This window comes from Tetrao urogallus (genome assembly GCF_951394365.1).
Source record: "Tetrao urogallus genome assembly, chromosome: 1".
NCBI lineage: Eukaryota > Metazoa > Chordata > Aves > Galliformes > Phasianidae > Tetrao > Tetrao urogallus.
In genome coordinates, this window is record NC_136813.1 from 75,209,518 (window position 1) to 75,232,277 (window position 22,760).

A 22,760-nucleotide genomic window follows, 5' to 3' on the forward strand; every position below is an offset into this window, starting at 1 on the left:
TAAGTGCATGCTAAGGACCAGGAATTAACAAGTGGATGTCTCTTAGAAACACTCTGAAAGACAAGCAGAAAAGGAACATCTGACAGATGGTAGGGGAAAAAAAAGATGCATTCTATGTACAGTGGTAAATGGTGGCATTCTCACTACAAAGGAAGGCCAAAAACCACAACAAGAGACTATTATGACTATATCATCAGAAATGGAAATTTTAAAAAGCTGGAAAAACAATGAAAAGTATGACAAATCAGCCACAATGAATGTTAAAAGCACAGAAGCATTAGTGAGGGGTGGAAGAGGGAAAAGGCTGGAATGTAAAATAAACATCGATTGGTAAGACCCATTATGGACAAGGAGAAAACACCCTGTCAACACATCAGAAGTAACTGGAAAACACAGAACCTGTAGATCTTTCAATGAAGAGAGGAAGAGGATAGGAAGAGAGGACACAGATAAGCTGAATCAGTGTCCCTCTTTAATGAGAGATGAAAAGTAGTAAATTATGATCTGTAACACTGCTTTTAAAACAGTGACAGGAGTTCAGCCTGGGTTGGGAGGAAAATGTTAAATATCATATAAATTCAAGCTGGTGAAGTATAAAGAAACTAATTTGAACAACTTAAGGAAGCAGCCAAAATGATTCCTGAACCACTGGTAGTTAGGTTTAAGAACTCAGAAAGAACAAGTCTAGACATCCAAAGAGTAGCAAATATACTGCCTGTGTTTAGAAAGGAAGGCCAGAGTAATGTAGACCAGACAAGCCCATTACCAAGAGAATTGCAAATGATAAAGCAAGTTGACCAAATAGTCAGATCAAAACCAAACTCAGCAAACCAGTCTAACTTCACTCTTCAAGAGCAACAAGACAGCACGCAGAAGGAATTGGCAAACATATCCCGACTTCCGCAAAGCTTGTCACACTAGTAGGATGAAGAAAAGCATCCAAAAAGCCTGAACTGCTTCCAAAGCTGCTCTCCACTGGTAGTTATTAACCATCTTCTCAGGCTCAGAGGGTATTTAAATAAAAGCCTCTGCCCCGTTCCTAACTCACGTTTTCATTACAGAATTGGATGAAGTACAAATTACAAAACCAGAGAATCTGTGGACATTACTCAACTTCAACAAAGATGAGTTAATTACTAACCTAAGGAAAGTGAAATTAAACATAAACTCCACTCCATCAAAAAGAGAAAACGGAGGAGGATGTAATGTCTGACTGAAAAGTACAACAGAAGACTTTATGGAGGTTTTAGTCTAATATGGAATAAGCATGTCCCCAATTTGAAGATAAATGCCATTTTTTAATATATTTATAACAAGATCTAGATAAAGATATGTTTTATTTTGGTTTTGTTTTTAAATAACATCTCTGAGAAACTTTTCCCTAATTTGTAAAAATGGATACTGGTGTGGTGGAACAACACAACACAACAGGCAATCCTCCTGCATACAAAATATCTTACAAAGCCTGCTGCAGTCAATTGACTGGAGGAAGAACAAGAAGGAACATTACTTGCAGAAAAAATATGGTTAAATCTGGGCATTATGCAGCACTGCAGAAGCCATGTCAGTTGAGCCCACTGAATCTCTTTTGCTGGAATTTGAAGACTATATTAATCAAACATAAGGTCAGCAGGCTGTGAGCATTCTTTATCCTGTTCCAGTTGCACACGGATGGAGTAGATGACCCACTGGCCTTCTAGTAACAACTACTACAATAAGGCTACAAGAAGCGTGTAGTATTTCATTATATGTATGAAAAGAGCCATTAATTCTGGGAGGATCCAAACTTCCAGCTACAATGAAAAGCACACTAAGCAGAAAACAAAGAACGTCCTTTACTCATCATAAGTGACCCTTTCAACAAGGGAAAGATTATGTCTTAGTGTCTTGGGGATTATAGTACTTGGCATACTTAAGTGAATGTACATTTTCCATCTAAGAAATCAGTAGAAAGAAAATGTTAAGTGACCTATTTTCAAATTATTTCATTAGAATGTTGGTTCTGGCAGGGATCAGTAACAAATCTAAGCCAAAAGCCAAAGAAGCTAGATGCTGTATGATGGAAGAAAGATTTATCAGTAGTCTTAATACTCTGATCATCCAAAGCTCTTAAAAAAATAAAAACACAAAGCAAAGTACATCTGCTTTATCAGCCCTGCTCTATCTAAAATGGACTGATAGCACATGAAAGCAAAGTACTTCCCTAATGATTAGCCATTAAATATACAGGGATTTCCCTGCCAGATTTAGATGCTCACCTGAGGGGTAAAAGCAAATATTTGGTTTCTTATCACGTACAGCTTGGAGGTACCCAGCACTCCAATGTGTCGGTGTGGCCGTCCACTTAATTTCATGTTCTCATTCCGACCTGACAAGAGGAAAAAAATATCATCTAACACTTCCTCTCTGGTTTTCTGCAACAGCCATCTTAGACATGGAGACCTATTTCATTTGTTTCAGCAAGGCAATAGATAGATAAGAGTGAGATGCTACAGAGTGGTATGTTTTGTAGCAACCATCAATACAGTAGTCAGGGTACTTCAAAAGCCTGATTAAAAGTTTGGCTTCACTGACCATGAAATTAAGTATTCTGATCACAATCATTGCTCAGCACCCAAAGCTTCACCACCAAAAAACTACAAGTATGTCTTCAAAAAGTAGACCATCAACAAGTAACAAACTGCAGTGCTTTCATTACAGAACCTTAAAATTCTTAACTGTAAAAGGCTGAAGAACAAATTTTGATTCCTTTCCTGGAGCTAATAAGCCCCAGTCTTCTCACTGGGGCTTATAAGCTAGTGTTCTGCATTGCAGCTTTTGCTCCAACATCCAGGAGCTGACCTGAATCCATCTGACAAGGAACACAAGCCCAGCAACTGAATGCCTGAAAAGAAATCCTTGTGAACATTACCAAAGAAGTCACTGTTGAAAACAGTACATCTCTGTGTCAAGTTATCCTACTCACCCCCACTAGTGAAAGAAAGCTATTTCAAACTTCTACAGAATAACTGCAAACATCAGCAAAGCCCTGTAAATGTTAAACTTATTAGAAGTTCCTTGTAATAAGAAAACAAATTATTTTCCCAAAACAGTATATGCAAGCTCCCTTCTTCACATATAAGGCTCAATGTCTAACACATACTTGAAGGCCCTCTTACTTTCTGTTAAAAAAACAAAAACCACATAATATTGAGAAACAAACAAAAGCGTAAGGTATCTTCTTCCATGTTATCCATAAACTACATGACCACAGAAATATGCTCAAGACTGACAGGGAAGCATGATACAGCCAGCTTTCCTTGTCCATACTGCAAAGGAATCTACCAATGCTGATCCACTCCATCCCAGTTTTACTTTCCAGTAACAGCAACAGATTTGAGTCATGACTTTTTGGCCTGCTTGAAGTTGTAAAAGTAAGTTCAATTAGGAATACAGGCAACAAATTTTCCACCAAGACCCCCTTCATTCCAACAAGTATTACCAGAAGAGCCAGTGGTGGCTGAAGGTTTATCAGATTTTCAACTTAACTAAAACAAGTTTGAGGTTTTGTGCATTTAGTTAATCAAATTGGCAGGATCAGAGGGACCACAGGCCTCCAGGGCCACTGCTGAGAAACTGGAACTTTATATAAAGTCCTGGGGCTATAAAAGCCTTAAAGGTTTCTGGATTTGCAGACAGAGAGCTTCTGTGAGCTCCATTTGGCTCAGGGTTGGAAGAAACAACAGCAAGAACCTGATAGCCTAATGATTTTTCTTTTTGGAAGAATAAGATCTCAGTTTTTAAGACAGTTGTTCTAATTTTGTTAACCTTCTTCACACAAACGCGGGGTTTTATTTTGTCTTGGTTTGTTTGTTTTTAAATCAAAGAAATTGCGGCAGTGTGCAAGAAATATAAAAATACCCAGTATGGCAATAGATATTTAAATACCTACCTAGCATGGTGTAGAGATTACTTAGGATGCGAGCTGGCTGCACTCTGAGTGGATGGATATCAGCAATGCTCTGAACATTGATTCCATGGTCTTGCAAAAGATTCTTAATTTGATTAGTTTCTGCCAGAACAGTTACTGCATAACAGAAATCAGAAACACTTGTAAGAGCCAAGGTTATTCTTTGTAATTCACTGCCTTTACTGTCACCTCCCAGCTATCGTGTAGTTGTCTAAAAATGCACCAGGGTTTTACTTCTTTCTTAATTTATGTCTTCATGAGATCTAACAGGACGTCAGAGAGCTTTTGGCTCTCTACTTCCCCATATATATTGTCATTCTGTTCCATTCTGGATTGTATGGTAGCTCAAGTTGGAAGGGATCTCACAGGGTCTCTAATCCAACCTCCTGCTCAAAGCAGTGCTAGTTCGGAGGTTAGATATCATTTCTCTTCAATTTCACACAGTTTGGATTGTGCAGTCACTTTCAGGAGATGGGGCTTGCAAGGGGAAATCCTACTTGAAAATCTTTGTTTTAATACAGCACATCAATGGTTACAGCTAGGTCAATGGTGAACAAGTATGTTAGGATTATGACAATAAATGTTCCAAAGGCCGTACAATGAAAGAGGTAGGAAAAAAAAAAGCCCCCAGATTGCCAGATTGGAGGAATTTACAATCCAAGGCCTGATTTTACACTTTTTTTGCCCTTCTGAGCTGGCTTATTGGTTTGGGACTGACAATTCATACTCTCTGCATTATAAATAGCAGTCAAAGAATGCTAAAAATAAGCATGCGTTTATGCATCTAAGGGAAATTACGCATTTTAGAGTAGCAAAATGTCACCACTATGACAACAACAAAAGATAAACAAGCTTTTGCTCAGCTTGCAATACCACTGAAGGCTCCTCCTGCTAAATGAGCTGATTACTTTTCCAGAATGATACAGGAGCTAGGAAGGCTTTTATGCCCAATTAGTTGGTGTTTGCCCTCAACTTAAGTATGTAGTTTTGGCTGCTCCTGCATTGATGAAAGCAGCAGATGCACCCTGATGCAGACAAAAACCAGGTGTAAGTCTGGCTGCGCTCTGCTCTTTAGCTCACTCCTCACCTCTGTGAACACAGAGATCTGCCCCACCCCTTGCTTTCTTGGGTCCTCTGAAAAGAGGCTGCACAAAATCCTAACTGAACTGAATGGTTTCCTGTCAGCCCTCCTCTTTCTGCTATTATCCATCACAACCTTCCTTTTCACTAAGTCCTTTCCAGTCTCTGACCAGTCTTAAAATCATAATGAGTGTTTTTTTAAAAGATTTGTTAAAGCTGATCTTTCCTCCTAGAAGAAAAGCAGCTTGACAAACAACCACTTTCTCACAGTATCAACAAAGCATTCACGTGCCATGCAAAGATCAGTATCATTTTAAAACACGTCCTTCTTAATTCTCTTGAATAGGAACTTCACCTTCACATAATCCAGTTTATTCAGAATGTTAAAACTCCCTAACCTTGTACCACAACATCAGGTTTAAATCCAGTGGAAAATCTTCTGTTTAAGGGATCAATTTCACCTGCAGCCAGAAATCCCTAAAGAGAGAGAGAGAAAGGAAACAAACAAAAATGAAGTAAAAGGCTTTTGATGAAGATTTCTAGAAGATTTCTTAACCAGTTTTCACATTTTATCAGGAAAGCCAGATTAAAGTCTGGTTTCCCCATCCCATCCACTAAATACATTCAATGAAAATTATGTTGTAGTGGCTGTAATACTTCTTGGAACAACAAGAAAATGATTATGACTGACACAATCTGCATATCCATATTTTCTATTGTAGATTTGTAGCAAGTAATGCAATGCTACCATGCCAGTGATTTTTCTGCAGTTCCTCAGGGATACTCAGTTATTCACTTCCAAGTCCATAGCTCATACTGGACAATTCTGTAGGCATCTTATGCTGCAGAATAATGCGCAATCAAGTGGAGCTGAAATTGCAGAATCCTAGCTCTGGAACTGTCAAATCAGTATGGACTGACTTTGTATTTCTTGAGCATATCTGGCAACTTACTGACCTTGATGAGAAACACACAATTTAGCATAATATACAGATGGTAAGTTATCCATAATAACACAAATAAGCTCCTGAAAGCTCAGTCACCCCTCCACAGTTTTCATTGGAAAACACACTGACTCCTACCTGACAATCAAATTATGCTTAAAGGCTAAGCCTACTCAAAACAAAATGAAACACAAACTCATCTGCTATACAAGAAATAATTACCTCTGCTAATAAGCAGCTAAGGATGTACAATGACTGACCCCAAAGATGAGGCAGCTTTCCCACTGGGATACGATCCACTGAGTGAGGATTTTCATACTCCTCATCAACCTGACAACAAAAACACAAAAAACAAGAAACTTATCTTAAAGTTCTGAAGAACAACCAATAACAGAAGTATTTGTAAAAATACAGTCTATCATCTACCATTTCCAACCCGCTATTATTGACATCCCTTTCTACTGATTTCACTTCTGAGGCTGCACGCTACCTGGGACAAGAACCATGCTTCCTTTTTCATACACCACTCAAACTATTGAAGCTGGAGGTTGAATGAGGATTCTGCACATGAGTGTAGCTTTGGTGTCAGGAGCTCCCCTTTCTTCTCGTCATTCCTTTGCTGCCTTCCCTTTGGGAAGCTTGTAGGGAATTGTGTCAGCTTTCCAGCTCCTTGCAAAATGATTCTTGAACTTCACTGCTGCCTACCTAACTTTCTGAAGACGCTCATGGAAGTGCTTTCCAAAAACAAAGCCTATTCTACTGTTCTTATTTTAACAAGCATGGTCTGTGGAAAAATAAGGAGTAGAATCTCTCAATTTTGCCAAACAGAAAACCAAAACCCCTGACTTGATCTTGCAGTATACAGATCTATTGAGGGAGGAGCATACAACCTTCTAGATAACATCTTTATCACAGCCATTTTAGAATTTACAAACGGAAGGCAAAAATTACACTATTTATTTGGCATATTCTTCCGATCATAAATGTATCAGAATTAACAAAAAGGCTCTGTACTGTTACACACTTGCTCCCAACAGAAAGGTAACTCAGAGCTTCAGTCTCAGACCTGTGAGAAAGACATCAGCTTTTGATACTCCCTCTCTAAACTCAGATCAGTCCAGAAGGCTCCACACCCCCATTGGTTGCTGAGAAATCTGGAGTGGGAGAAGTCAGCAGGGAGAGATATAAAAGCAGGTAGTGTGGAAGGAGATATAATGTTATCTGAATTTCTCTGTCACAATGAGAGAAACAGGTTAAACAGTGACAGAAAAGATGGGAAAAATAAACAAAACAAACAAAAAACAACAGAAAAAAAACACACTTAAGATCTAACATAAATCCCCATTCATTTAAAACCTGTTTCCATCTTAAATACAAGCTCTGAAAAAGAGTGAGCACAAACCACTGGTGAAATAAACAGGCAGAACAGCCTATGCTTTACTTCTTCTCTGAAATTCAATTTCTAAATTTCAGCAAAACTTCTTAAATATACCTTATTATAAAGTCTTAGTAGTTTTAAACCTGCTCCAGAACTTCCATAGACTCTTGGATTTCTATCTCGAGGATTTGATCATTTAGAAGCCTAAAGTTACCATTTCTCAGTGGGAACCGTGAGAGGTTTATCAGCAATTAATAATGTGCTGTGGATTGCTTTTTTTTTTTTTTTTTTTTTTTTTTTATTACTAACTTAGATTTATGAGCTATAGGGAAGTGGTACACTGATCTTCATATCTATACTTCACATACTGAAGGGGATGCTGCATTTTCACAATACCTTTTCTGAAGGGACTGCATACAGTTCAGGCATTAGAACTATTCCATTCTTTTCTCTGATGAGTATTCCTTCCAAAGCCTCTCTGTACTCTTCTACCTGGAGATATTTATAAAAGAAAATTGACAATACACTCAGCAAAACAGAAACAATAAAGTTATAATTTTACTACTTCTCTGTTGAAAATTCATAAAAAGTAAACAATAAGGGGGAGAGGGGAAAGTGGATCACAGCTTGCTGATGGAAGAAGAGGCTTCAAATTGTCAAACACTGTTCCAAGATCTCAGTATTATCATTCTCCAAAGCATAAGCACACATCTTTAATCAGAAACAAACCAAAGCATAAAAAAATATTGCAATCAAGAAGTCACTAGAAATCCTGCATAAAATTTGATCATGAAAACGAAGTGACACAGAAGACGTCAGCACTAGCAATATTCATTAGAAGTGTATGATTTAAGAATTGTTAGCTTTCTACCAAGCACATTTGTGTATGATATTCTGAATCCAACTTTGCAGAACTGGGAATTCAGTTTCTCTTAAAAATTTGCCCTAAGGAAAGCTTTAAATAGATGTAAAGCAAATAAAATACCTAAGTTAAACGAACATAAAATCCTCTTGTTCTCGTATCGCTAGACAACATATTATTCTAGAACTGTAGAATGATTAAGGTTGTAAAAGACCAAGATCACCCAGTTCAACCACCAACCCATCCCCCCCACACCCACTGTGTCTCTCAGTGCCACATGTACACAGTTTTTGAACACCTCCAACGACAGTGACTCCACCACCTCTCTGGGCAGACAACTCCTACACCTGAGCAATTCTGTCCTGGTAGGACTCTGAGAAGAGCAAGCAGAGTAAGACAACCATTGTAGAGTTAGCCACAGTAATCACCAGGACATGTCTAAAATTCAACAATTTCCATTTCTTTTTCTTTAAATCAGATTTCTTATTTTGCCCATTTCTTCACACTCCCATTCTAAGTTTTAACTCACAGGGAAGCTGTTTCCTAGCACTACCAGCACCTGGCTCTGAAATTCTATTCCTGCCTATACCTTTCTGAGGAATAATCTCTAGCCTAATGCACAAGCTAAAGTACCCACACATTCATGTCATGGTACACTAGTACTGTCAGTATCCTATCCTTATCCACTCTTGTTGAGTGATCAGGGTGCTTATTTTCCAAATCGTTGCTGCTACTGCAATTAGGCTTATGAAGCAGTAACTGTGGAAAACTAGACACCATCACAAGAGTGTCACGAGCAACTATGTGTAAAGTGTGGGAACTGGGGGCCAATTGTCCGTTCTGAGCACATCCTACCACAGACCATATGTACACCGTAAAAGCAATCAGGTACATAATGTCCCAGACCACCCAACTAAATTCTAGAGACTGCTTTTGAAAAAATAGTTTTATCAATGTGACTGAAGTTTCAGTAAACTCTGATTTTTCTCCTTATGAAACATTACTTTTCTCTCCACCAGACTATTTCTACTGTGTTCAGCAAAGCAACCCATATTTTTAACATTAATAAATACTTCACTGTATTTTCATCTATTATAGAAAGGTATTTTTGGTCTGAAATTCCTTGTTTTGTTTCTGATGGCATTTTATTTTTAAGAGGTTTTATTTAGTAATCATAGTCCCTCTGCATACTGGGCAACTTTAAATCACATGTATTTGTTACTTCCTTCAAGCTGTAGAGCTCTTGATCTGAATACATTTAGTCCTCATTACTTGCTGCTCTTTTAATTTACCACTTTTCTCCAGGAACCACTACAACTTTTGAAAGGTTACAGTCAATCTAGCTCCCCTGATCATTCAATGCTCGACACAGCAAAGGCATGAATTACATAAAGGAATCATCAATTAACCTACAAAATCAGTTAAAATGAAATGGCTCCTGATAAGGGTCTAACCCATCCAAAACCTCCCTAAATGTACCAAAAGACTGAAAGAACTATTAACGTTGTTCTCAGCAGCCAAGCCACAGAGATCAGGGAAGACAGAAGCTAGACTCATCTCACAATAATTTGGTGAGACATTATGGTTGGTGATCAAACAGAACCAGACAAATATGCCATGTCCAGATCAGCTCAAACCCTCCAGCCAACAGAGCCGCTCAATCTGACAGAGAAAGGGAACCCTTCCCTGTACCAGCGTGGACAACACTGCAGCTTTTCTCATGACATGAACCTCCCAGTAAGGCCGGAGTGGTTGGAGACTGCTTCCAACCTGTTGCATGAAACTCCACTGAGTTTCACAGGAACTCAGTGATTTCCAGTACTGTCTGATGCCAAAAGAGCATCAACATTGCAAGACATTCAAATAATAATACCTGTTACAATCCAGCCTGACTTGCATGTGGAAACAAATGCTCCATCCACATTCTCACCCAGCTGCTATCTGTCAAATGTAATTCATCCACACAAATACATAATTTATACATATGCAAATAGCAAAGGGTTCTGCCAATAAAAAAAAAGGGTCATGCGGACTTTTTAAGGTGGTAACTGATAACTAAAATAAACAGAGAAAAGCTATAGTGGGGTGTTAACAGCTTTGCACTTCCATTCTAAGCAGCTTCTTCTCTCCTCACCTGAATTTTGTCCTCATTAAATACTCCATCAATTAAGAAGTATGTCCAGAACACCGGCCACTCACATTCAATATTCTCAAACAGCTTGAGCTCAGCAGGATCATAGTGCAGTCTGCTTGGATCCTGGAAATTCAATCATGTTCTTTTAGTCACAGTGCTAAATCAGTCACTCAAACTCCATACACAATGAAAGCCTATTTTATACAAATAATTAAAACCAAGCAAGCAATAAAAATACAGCAGAAAGTTTCCACATAGCCTCTTGATTTCTTTTTTCACATTCATTCCCAAACTTGTTTAATTGGTCTCCAGACAAACCAGCCCTTCTCAGACTCAGAATCTAGGTGTCAGCCAAATAATCATCCTTCTGCCCTACTTCATAATACCCTGGAGCATCTCAAAGGCAATTCTTTTCCTTAGGTGCTGTAAGCACATCTAAGGGTTAATACCTTGCAGAATCATGAATTAATTTATCTCATTAATAACTGATGGTCTTTAAACCACTAGCCACCTTCAGACATGAGTCATTCCCAAGATTTACTTGGTTTACTACCAAATGTCTTAATAGTGATACTGAATTTTGCCCTTGATGCAAACAAGCCAAAAAGACATGCAAACATGCCCAAAAGAAATAGCATTCTTCCTAAGATCTACTGAAAATATACATCAGAAGTACCTCTCTGGGTGTCTTGTAGCCATCTCGGAGAAAGCGACAGCAGCCATAGCGGCCCTATAAAAACAGACAAAATTACAGAAATCTTAGCATACTGTTTTTCCTGACAGACTGATACCAACATCTAAGTTGTGAGTTTCCAGTGCTACTTTGGGATTTTCCTCCCTCTGTTCCATGCATGGACCCACCAAGTCTGTCAATCCCAGATTAATTAGGATTTTCAATTAAGAAAAAAGGTTCTGCTTCTCCTTCCTTCTGAAAAATAAAACAAAATAAAATAAAGGAAATGCTTACCTGCAATTTGGATATGATTTCACTCTTGGTTATATTAACAAGGTTTATATCCTCCACTGCAAAAGCTGGGTATGAAATTATGGAGAGAAGGCCAGCATCTATTTCCTTTGACGTGGATGCCCTTGGCAACATGGAGTATAGTATAGACTGAGCAAAACACAGAAGAGAGGGATATGAAATAATTTACTTTGTTCAAAAGGCTATGTAACGTGCAAAACAGAATGCACAATTTACAAATGGAGAGAATTCACTGCATAACTGTTTTAACTGAGTTAACATAGGAATGTTTCAAACCAGCTCCATGTGATTTACTATAAACAGGATGAACAGCACAGTCTGAAGTCACCCTTATTAAGTTTACCATTCAGTTAACCAGCATTTCAATTAAGAACAGAATGGAAAAGGAGATGGATTTTCTTCAAGCACTAGAAACAGAAGACTGCTTTTACCTGACAATGTTCTACTTCATCGGGAAGAACATGAATCACTGATTTATGCCCTCCATGAGCTCCAAAAAGATCTAATTCGTCAATTGCTTCCAAAGCAGCCTTCAAAACAAAAACACCCACACACAAAAATAGCATTAGATATCTTTTAAGCCAAGTACAACCCAGCCATCTGACACTTCCTCTGAAGGTTATTAGGCAAGACAGAAGTTTGCTTCACAGATATTGTTTCCAACCTCAATGGGAAGCATGTCAATACTTCTGAAAAAGTAAACAATATTTTTGCATTTCCATTCGTAGGATCCAGGACTGATGTGCTGATGACCGTTCTTACAATTAAAACCTAACGCAAAGCAACAGGAAACAGTGCTTCTGCTGAATAATACCTAAATAATATTTATCCATAAATGCTTCTCCTATTCCACGTTCCAAAATAACCCCCCTCCACTTCAGTGGCAATTTGTGGCTCCTAGTTGCAGGGCTATTCAAAGAGGAAGGCTTGCTCAACATGCTCTGGGAATCAGCCTCTGCTAGTGCAGGGAAGAGCATGTTGCCATCTACCTCTCTTTCTGATATTATCGCTTCCCTAGGGAAAGAGAGATGAGATGTCTGCTCTCTGCATGCCTAATGGCCAACCAGCCATTAGGTTGTAGAGACACATCATGCCTGCCTTAACAGGTGAATCAGTACATCTCCTATATCTCAGCTATAATGCGTATGTATATGCCTTAGGAAGATATTAACAACCCACCCATTAAATCTCTGTGCACCCTACGTTAACCTGGAAGTGTCCTGGCTTTGCTGATGTGAGGTTTGCTGTGCCACATAGGGTGCGGATCTGGAAAAGAGCAAGGAGCTTTCCTTTTAAAATCCTGTTCACTGTATCTACCACGTTCGTGCCTCAATGATTCTGCTGCACATTTTGCAGTCCCAGAACAACTGTACTAAGGTCCTTCAAAGTAAACCATTATCACAAGGATTTTATGTTGAATACTCAAAAATTCTTAATACAATTAGTTAACTGTTGCCAAGAGGCTATGCAAAGGAAGCCGCTGGGTTCACTAGAGCTATTCAGAGTGAGGGAACAGCCACAAAAGAGGAGTCAGAAAGACATGCTCACTTTGGCCATCCCTACGGAGCTTGCGTTCAGTTCTGGGATGCCTTGGTTTGTCTTATCACCACGTTCCCAAATTCCATAATCCTGCAAGAATAACAACATTAAGAAAAAAACTGGTATGGTTACATATACAAGCAGTATTTCCCTACCTCGCCTCCACACGCACAGGCTACCAGAAAACCAGAACCTCATAGAAAACCTGTTTATCAGCCTTAAAAATAAAATAACAAGTGACTTCCAAAGAGCTCCTCTGCATGTTTAAAAAGCAGAACATAAAAATACATCCCAGCAGGATCACATCTGCAGTCATAAATCACTTTCTCCATAAAACACACAAAGACCTCCAAACTGCATGCTTCTCCCTGTGCCTCTGCAACTCACCACTTTCCAAAAAAGAGTTTGATAACACTCTGCTCTTTTCAGAAAGGCTCATGAGACATCAGGAATTGTTATTAATTACTGCTGTGATGATAAAACAACTATACTTCATCCAGAAAACAGCAAATTCCCCCACAGCTGTCCCACCACCTCCAGAAATGTTGCTCACAAAGTAATGACAAATTCTGACATCCTCTGATGGAAAAACAGGATTGTATTTTCAGTTACCATCAAGAAATAATTTTCAACCCACATCTAAGCTGGGTTCAGATGATTACACATAAATAACTACTTACAGCAACTTTGTAGGCAGCTTCTATGTAAAAAACAAGATTCTGAATAAAGGTAACTTCATCAAGGGTGAAAATGATACGTAACCCTAAAAACAAGAGAAAAAACAAAATACGCTGTATTAGAACTATTTCCTCTTCAAAAAATGTCAAGCTTTTGTACATTTGTTACCAACTACCAACTACTATTCACAGAAATCAGTGAAAGACTCAAGTTGATTTCAAAGGGAGTGGCAACAACCCTCAACATTTGCTGCCCATGAACTACTTCAAATGCCACCAATACACATCATCTGTTTCAAAAATACGCTCTCAGTGGAAACACAGCATTCACACACCATGGCTACAGAACAGGGAGAGCTGAACCACGTCCATCTCCTGAGAACCGGGGGGCCCAGCTCCAGCAGCAGCTGCACCATCTGCTTCATGCTCTGCCAGGAGACCACCAGGAGAAGAGACTTATCCTCACAGAGGAAGAGCATGGTTGCTACGAGCAGAAAGCCAAGCAATGCCCGCAAGAAGAGGAACACAGACAGGACAGTGGCACCCAGCTTGGTGTAGTCACTCTGAATAAACCCACTGGTCCATCAGACACACTCTCTATTCTTTGACATGGTTTTGAATAGCTCTGAATAGAATTTGTACACCAACAAACTCTAAGAGAATGGACTTCCTAGGCAGTTACTGTAAGTGTGAAATCCTAACTAACAAACATCTCTTTCCGTAGAAATACTATTTTCTGTGCAATAACTACACAAAGATCTTTGAAGCTAGTGACGTTTTTTTTCCTCCTTTTCAATTGAAAGTTGTAAAACATGAAGACTGTAACAACAAGATAGTCAAGGCTAAAATATCTTCTGCTTACCTGATGCAGTCATCTGTGCCAAGAAAAGCAAGTAAAGAGAAGTGGCATCGACTTGCAGATGTCCCCACTGATCATCTCCAACCACTGTGGCACAAGTAGCAGAGTTGTACTTGGCGTGCAGGCAGTCCTTGGTACTCTGTGTGCGTTTGAACTTCTCCACCTTATCTACCTGAAAAGCACCACAGATTTCAAATGTGAAACACTTCAGAAGAAATTCTAACAATTTCACAACACGTTGTCTTAGATAGGGAGAAACTTGAGGTCCTAAATTTTGTTACCTCACTTCAGCGTGTTTTGATTGATCATAGTGCATGAACTTTAGACTGCCTAAATCCACATCTCTTTGGGAAAGAGTAAGCTTAAATTACCTTGCTGAGTTCAGATCTTAGTAACAGCTATGCACCTTTGCGCAAATCAGTTTGCAAAGGCAACACTGTGATTTGCTGCAAACCTGATTTTAAAAAGGTACAAGCATGACCAGAGTTCGGCTTAGGCTAACAGCAGTGTATGTGCTGAGTTGTACCATGCATACATACCTGTCTCATCATGCACTGTAAGAGACCTCGCATCAGCTTCACAACATTCTGCAGGAATAAAGCAGACCAGTGACACTCCTGTACTACCAGCCCTATCAGCTGTTAAAAACAACATGCAAAAGTCACAGGTTCACATCCCATGTTAATGTCCTCCCAAAGGCAAAAAAAATGTATTAATCTGAAATGTTTTAAATGCCCTTTAAAAAAAAAAAAAAAATTGATTTTTGTTCTCATGCTTCTATTTGGGAGAACTGATCTTTTCCCAAAGGCCCTCTCCAGCATGCAGAGTAACCTGTGTTCTTTCTATCTGGCTAAGGAAGTAAGAGGAATGTTACCCACTGTAAGAATAATGATTGCTAGACTGACAGATCCAGGCAACACTGGTAAGTAACTACAAGAAACAGACACAGCCGGAAAACCTGTGGAGTCTCTTCATCTCTTTATACAGCAAGCGGATGACTAATGTGAAGAGACCTCAGTGTGTATTAAGAGAAGCATAGAATAAGCATTAAGACAAGATTTCGTCTTAAATTCCGGAAAATTATTAAGGCTTAAAAATACAATCACGCTTTGCCTTTTTTGGTTCTGACCAAACATGTCTACACACCACATATGATTTCCGTGAGACTACACATGTTCACATTTCAAAGACAGCTGCTTTAAAGGGCGCGTTTCTCCTTAAGGGGAAAAATGATAAATTGCCATCCTACGATACAAGCAACCTAGGTTTGAATTTCTGCCCACAGCACACCTCATGAAGGATCTCACAGTTTAATCAGGGAGGCTTCTAAACGAGGCCATAAAATCTCTTAGAAGCGCAGTTTACAATAATGTGCTAAACAATGGGAGTTTTACTCCTACCAGTTTACTTTCAGTATATATATGGAGATGTTAGCCTCTCTGTTGCTCAGCTCTCCAAATCTCCTGGGGGGCTGCTAGGAACACAGACCATTCTGTGTTACATAAACACTGCTGTCACAAGAACAAAACATGTATTCCATGCTGGGAAAACAGTGCCACATCCTCGACATAACAGCAATGCAAGCACACCAAAACCATGACCATATGAAAAAAAGGCAAAACATAGCATAGTTGCTTTGCACTGAATTTTAGCATACCTGCTCAAGCTCATAGGCTTTGGCCTTGTCCTCATCCCGGTCTGCATTCTTTCTGTAGGCCATGCCAAGCCCCCACACTGCCAGGATGCTATAGACATTGTCCCGTACCCACGCATCCTTATGGTCCGTACCAGCTGAAAGCAGCCCTGTAACTGGGTTCTGAACATGGTAGAAAAGGTAAAGAACAAACATTATTACCTGAAGTCCCATCTATTACGATAAACCACTTCTTTCCATATCAAAAGATGTTGGAGGAGGGAGAAAGAAAGGATTTGGGGTTTTCATACTGGCTGCAGAATACAGCTTCTCACAGTTTTGCAACAGAGATGCCCAGTCCTTTCCTGAACTCACACATGCGAAGTGCAAAATTTAGTTATTTGAGCACTTCAGGACACAAAGCTTATAGAATCCATCAGGGCACCCTCACCCACCCAGGTTGATGAGCTACGCCACTCGGAGACAGCCGAAGCACAATGAAGAAACACAAATCTAAATTGTGTGTATTTAGAAGGAAAACAGGGTAACGAATTAACATCTGAAACTGAGCTGGGATCTGCCCTTGTCTGTGTGACCATGCTGTGGTATGGTCTTGAAGAAGTAAAAAAGAATTGCTTCTCTTCTAAGAAGTGGGCAAAGTGTTTCTGTCTCACTTGGTTTATGGAAGCTAAAGCATGAATGCATGCAAAGCCTTTTTATGTTCCAATGCAGAGAACGGCAAATTCTGGTAGCGTTCAGTAGCAACACCGTTTGAGAACCAGAATACTGCATAGTCTCTTGCGACTCAAACACTTCACAACATTTTTCACTTAATCATTAATTCCCATTGCCTCGTTGCCATTAACTTTTACGCTTGTTTCTCAGCTGTGTGTTCAAACAGAGCAACTGTTACGAATGCTAGATCAATTGCTGTGGCAGGGACACCTGACCCCTGCCCTGTCAGACACACCTTTATCAAAACGCAATGTTCCCAAACACACTTCACGTTCTCCAAGCCACGTCTCAGAGAACATGAGCTCTGTCAGAGCACAGCAGCTTAATCTGCATGCTGCTGCATGCCGGGCACAAGGTCACCTCTGCACACCAGAGCTGTATAGCCCTGTCTCAGCAGCACCTCTGCCGCCTGCTGCTCTTCTGTCTGGCTGCTCACAGGACGTGAGTGGCTCAGTTCAGGCCCAGCTCCCCAGCAGCTGCTGAAGGAACCCAAGGTCATCCCGCAGGGCCAGGAGAGCAGTACAGGGCAGCTCCCACAGCCCACCATGGTGAGAGCCCGGCAGTGCTGTCTCGTACTGCTCACACCAGATCCTTGCTTTTTGTTGCTGGTAGGTTTTCAGTAGTTCACCTAATGATAACAGCTCTCAGGTGTCTGGAGCTTGTGCCCACAGAAACAGCTGATAGCATAAGTCTTACTGAGTTGATGGTATAAATCTTACTGACCTGTTGGGCTCTGGGTGCTCACTTCTTTAGTTAAGAGTCATAGAATCATAGAATCCTTAGAGTTGGAAGGAACCTTTAAAGGCCATCTAGTCCAACTCCCCTGCAATGAACAGGGACACCACAGCTACATTAGGTTGCCCAGGGCCTGATCCAGCCTCGTCTTGAAAGTCTCCAGGGACAGGGCATCAACCATATCTATAGGCAACCAGAGATGCCTCACCCCCTCACTGTTAAAGATTTTTTCCTTACATCTAAAGACGTTTCACTTATGATTGCTTTGCAATTTCTTCTAAGTCACTGCAGTGAAGTGCATTTGGGACTAGATTCACACAAGAAGCCCCACAGCCCTTCTCTCTGCGCAGGGAACCACTTTAAAAGAAACACAACACCGTGCATGCCCCCCACCCTCAGCACACACACCTGAAGCAGGAGCACCGAGCAGAACGCACGGCGCTGCGCAGGCGGAGCCGGTGACAGCTTCTCCCCAGCAGCGCCGATACCTGCACTCAGCGCTCAGAACGCGGGCAGCCCTTAGTGCTGCAGGTGCGGGCCCAGCTGCCGCAGCCCGGGAAGGTCGGACAGCCGCCTCCACCCGCTCGCCCCGACCCAGGCGCCGAACCCGCCTCCGAACCCCAGCCGCTACACCGGCGACGCTGCCCTCACCTGGTGGCAGAGGATGGTCCGCTGCACCAGGCGGGCGTAGCCGTCCAGGCGCACTCCCGAATTACTGCGGCTCCTCATCGCCTCCTCTCACCGCCCGGCCGCGATGGGCGCGCCGGCAGCCGTAGATGGCGGCGGCCGTTTCTCTGCGTGCGCGGCGGGCGGCGCGCCAGCCCTCCCAGCCCGCGGCCCTTCCCCCTGCCGGCGGCCGGGCGGGGCCCTACGCCGCTTCCCCTCAGCGCCCGCGGCCCTATGCCGATACCCGGCGGAGCCGAGCGATCTCGGCGGCACGGCAGCGGCTGGGCGGAGCAGGGAGCGGTGCCACTTTTCTCCCAGATAAAGGGTTGCTATGGCTACGCTGCTGGCAGGGCACAAAAGTCCGAGTACCGAAGGGATACGTATTCTGTAGAGCGTAACACAGCTTAGAGTTGCAAAGCTTTCTATGAAGTACCAGGAACTGGAAGCGGAACAACCACAGAGTTGTATAAAGCACAATACGACTACTTATTTAATGACTTTTTTGTTGTTGTTGTTTGTATTTATGACCTAAGAAGGCGGTTGAGCTAACCCAAATTTGCTTAGGCAGCTGCTCGGTCCCCACGCCCCCTGGTGTGCAAATGGTTTTTCAACGCCTTTGTTGGTGGTATTCACTGGGCTACACCAACAGGCTGCCGGGAGTGTGAAACTTTACTACAGTATGTGTATGGCCAAGTAAGGTGAAATTCCCATGCCTAGGGATAAATCAAATAAGAATGATTAAAATAATCCTAGTATAAGTCGAGGTGCAAAAATAGAAACAAATGAAGAGTCCAAGCTGTAACTGTAGAATATACTTTTTAGTACAGAATTGCTGAAGCCAAATTCAGCCATGCCCCGGAGGAGGCTCAGGGGAGACCTTATCACTCTCTACAAATGCCTGAAAGGAAGTTGTGGTGAGGTAGGGGTTGGCCACTTCTCCCAGGTAACAGCAACAAGGCAAGAGGGAATGGCCTCAAATTGTGCCAGGGGCAGTTCAGGTTGGATATCAATACAGATTTCTTCTCAGAAGGAGTGGTGAGGCAGTGGCACAGGCTGCCCAGGGAGGTGGTAGAGTCACCATCCCTGGAGGTGTTCAAGAACCGTGTCGATGAACTGAGGGATGTGGTCAATGGGTATAATGGGGACAGGTTGATGGTTGGACCTGATCTTAGAGGTCTTTTCCCACCTTAACGATTCTATGATTCTTTTACTCATGGCATTCTTATAGAAGAGTTTCAGCAGACTGGAGGAACAAGCACTGACTGGGCAGACTTACATCCGACCGCTTATATCAGACTCATATCTCTGCGAAAGACAGATCTGCTTGAGCCATGAAAGGTGAAATATGACATGGACACAAAAAAGCAAAGGCCATGCCAGCACTTTCTTCATGAGGTGACATACTCCGGCTCACATCATTTCAAGAACTGTAACACAATCCAGTAAAAGGACACATTTAGCTAAAAGACAAAATTTATGTATTTTGTGTTTACTTGCTGTAAATTTATTGTTGGTTTTTTTTTTTACAGTTGAAAATATAAATACACAAACATTAAATAAATTTACAAGAAACAGTGCAAAGGCAATTCGCCAACAGTTAAAGCATTCACATAAAAGCACTCTAGCTACTAGCATTCCAGTACTTTCTTTTATTAACATGCAGTTAAAACCTTGTGGATAAACACAACAAATGCTTTGAATTCTCACTTTAAAGGCATATTCTGCATAGTCTCAGGCATAGGTGACCAAAAGAATCCAGGCACTGCATTTAGAACCTCATGAGTGTTTAGTAATTTGGTTCAACAACCGCACCAGAGCCCCAGAAATGTGTTCCACCGATGTACTTTGTTGAGAAGTGTTTCCAGAGATCCTTACTGAGTCCTCTGGGAAAGCAGAACTCTTTCTCCCACCCAGTGTGCACCTGCCTCAGAAAGCCCCTTTCCAAGGGTTGGCACTCTGCAGTGCGGCACTGCACTGCACTGTTTGCTCTGGCACTATCCAACCTTTCCACAAGAACCCACGGAGCAAAAGAAAGTCACAACTGCACACTTGTCTAAGAAGTAGGTACAACCTGTGCTCACACTGTTCAGAAATCTTCACAGTGTTGTATGGGCTCTATTTTCTTCTGACTGTTGCGTATGAGGAGCCAAAAATCCACCTTTTTCAGAGAAATATCACAGAGGAAATTAGATGATGATTCAGGAAGTAACTGAGGTGGGGCCTCAGAATTTGGTTTGCCAAAGAAGGACCAAAATGCAAGCAGAAATAGATTGTAACTGCTCAAGAGCTGCCCCTTAAAAACAGCCACACAACAAAACAAACAATTTACTAGGCTACTAAATATAACGGCATTATTTTCTGTATTCTTTTTATTCAAAAAAAGTAACACTTTTTTTTTCTTTTTAAAATCACTGTAGATGAGAAATGGCAGTGTGTTTAATACTTGGAACTCAAGATAAAATATTGAACCTGGTGAAATCAATGGCAAAAGCTCCCACCAACTTAGTCCAGCTACTAAGATAACTTAGCTACATTTAATAACTTACAGGTGGCTTTATTCATTACTCCCTCATTCTTAGTGCTCTACTTTGATGACACCCAGTTTCTCTACCTCTCTGTGTTGCAGTGAAAGAGGACACTAAGGATTAAAAAATAATGGTGTTCACATATACAGTTCCGTCTCTGGCAAACCACAGTAAGTGGTTTCACTAACTGAACACATTAACTTCTGTATCATTCTGTTAATTATTTCAATTAAAGACAAATGCAAAGTACAACAAAAGTTAAAACAAAATATCAATTATTTTTCTATACAAAAGAATATTTAAATTTATATTACAAGAAATAAATATAAAACTACCACTAAGATATTTAAAGGCTGGCATTCTCCTCCTTATGTACAGCACTAACCCGCAACTCTAACATACAAAAAGTTGAAGACAGTATAGCTAACGTTTTTAAAGTTAACACACAAGTTGTAATTTCCTACATTTATACAATACTACTATGCATTATATCCAGATACTTAATTGTACTTAAAAAAAAAACTAAACAAAACTTTAAGCGTACAAATCCTCAAATATCTCTAATGAAGAATCAAAATACAAACGTGCCAGCTGTAATTCGACATCCGAAATACCTTGTCAGAACAGGAGCTTCCTCCCCATTTTTTTTTCCAATTAATAATTGTCGTTGTCAAGCCATTACATGGCTGCCTGGAAGTTTCAAGACAATATATTAAATAAAATCAGTCTTTGGTCTTCTCACATTATGTAAAACTGTTGAAGTAAATCTCTACTTCATACTGTAAAACAGTGTTCCGTTCAAAAGGAAATCACATTTTCTCAGCAGAAGGTAAGCTTCCCCTCTTTGAAGTCCTTCTAAGTGAGATACGGCTATTTTGGCTGCCAGTGTCATCCTTTTCTTGAAATACAAGTTGTTTGCCTGAAAAGTCCTGAAGACACACATCACCATTCTGCACGCTGAAAGAAACACCATTCTTCTCACCGGAAAGATGGCCTGTAGAAACAAAAAGTTGTCCCTTCTCAGAGAAGGTCAGAATCAGAAGATACAGTACTTTTCCAGTGAGTATAAGGAGCTCATGGTATCTCATTTTATCTCTGCAATAATTTCAAGATGAGGATTTCTCTGTACGCATTCTGTATATATTTACTCTATGCGAGACAAGTAAAAGATCTGAGAGACCTTAATACACTGTACACACAAAAAGATTTCACATTTTCAACCAGGAAGGTCACAATTCTAAGAACTAAGAAGTTCTATGTAGACTAAGACTTGGAATCAGTGTCACTAGGTAAGATGCAAAATACTTCTAACTCCAGTTTTGCATTAACTATAGTTAAGTTCAAGTTTCTCAGTTTTGCCATGGATATGAAATAAACTTGGAATAAACATGGCAGGTTTTGTGGTTTTTTTTCTCTTTAAAATGCATTTAACTTGCAGTATTTATTTCTGGAGAACGATCAGAATGTGGCCTTGGTCCAAATACTTTTGCAAGTCATATTTAGATTGAAAAATCTTAAACATTTCTGTGTCCCTACAGTGAACATATGTAATACCACTCCCAAATGAAGCCTCTTAATGGACTGGAACACCAGCTCCACAAATGCTCAATTCACTGGATAGAATTTCCTATATCTATACACCATACTCTAGATATTTTTTCTTAGAAGTAGGATTCTTTATTATAAATATTTGCACAAATGCTTTCAGTTGGTCTTTCTTCTTTTTCTTTTTCCTTTTTCTGTTCTTTTTCCTTCTCAGAGAGTAGGTAAGTTTAAGAGATGTGCCACCATCCTGATATCACATCTATCATGAGATGGAATAAAATATCAAGATGGGAAAACCCAAACTGGAACTAGTATTTCTTCTGGGAAAGAAACATGAAAATTGAGTTCACAAACACAAATGCAATACATTTAAATTAATCTGTTTTAAATAACAGAATTAATCAAAACACACATTTAATAGTGTTATTTGTGTTACTGTTTGTATCACTTCACAAGCCAACATGGCCATGACTGGCTACTGTTAAATTTACTGAGAAGACAACAGTCAGTGCAG

General features: G+C 40.4%; 2 protein-coding genes across 2 annotated transcripts in view; both read right to left on the bottom strand.

Moving 5' to 3' along the window:
- Nucleotides 1-18,239, bottom strand: part of PHKA2 (phosphorylase kinase regulatory subunit alpha 2) — a gene marked incomplete at both ends in the record, with an annotated part of 37,397 nt that extends 19,158 nt beyond the window's left edge. Inside the window, 15 exons of the mRNA XM_079548274.1 lie at nt 2,259-2,368; nt 3,932-4,066; nt 5,428-5,506; nt 6,196-6,303; nt 7,748-7,843; nt 10,348-10,470; nt 11,024-11,077; nt 11,315-11,461; nt 11,764-11,862; nt 12,881-12,961; nt 13,552-13,634; nt 14,411-14,575; nt 14,943-14,994; nt 16,065-16,223; nt 18,162-18,239. Coding sequence (XP_079404400.1) covers nt 2,259-2,368; nt 3,932-4,066; nt 5,428-5,506; nt 6,196-6,303; nt 7,748-7,843; nt 10,348-10,470; nt 11,024-11,077; nt 11,315-11,461; nt 11,764-11,862; nt 12,881-12,961; nt 13,552-13,634; nt 14,411-14,575; nt 14,943-14,994; nt 16,065-16,223; nt 18,162-18,239 — 1,569 coding nt within the window. The remainder of the gene's footprint in view (nt 1-2,258; nt 2,369-3,931; nt 4,067-5,427; nt 5,507-6,195; nt 6,304-7,747; nt 7,844-10,347; nt 10,471-11,023; nt 11,078-11,314; nt 11,462-11,763; nt 11,863-12,880; nt 12,962-13,551; nt 13,635-14,410; nt 14,576-14,942; nt 14,995-16,064; nt 16,224-18,161) is intronic.
- A 3,271-nt stretch (nt 18,240-21,510) lies between these two features.
- ADGRG2 (adhesion G protein-coupled receptor G2) overlaps nt 21,511-22,760 on the bottom strand; it is a gene marked incomplete at both ends in the record, with an annotated part of 48,414 nt that continues 47,164 nt past the window's right edge. The window contains one exon of the mRNA XM_079542128.1: nt 21,511-21,695. Coding sequence (XP_079398254.1) covers nt 21,511-21,695 — 185 coding nt within the window. The remainder of the gene's footprint in view (nt 21,696-22,760) is intronic.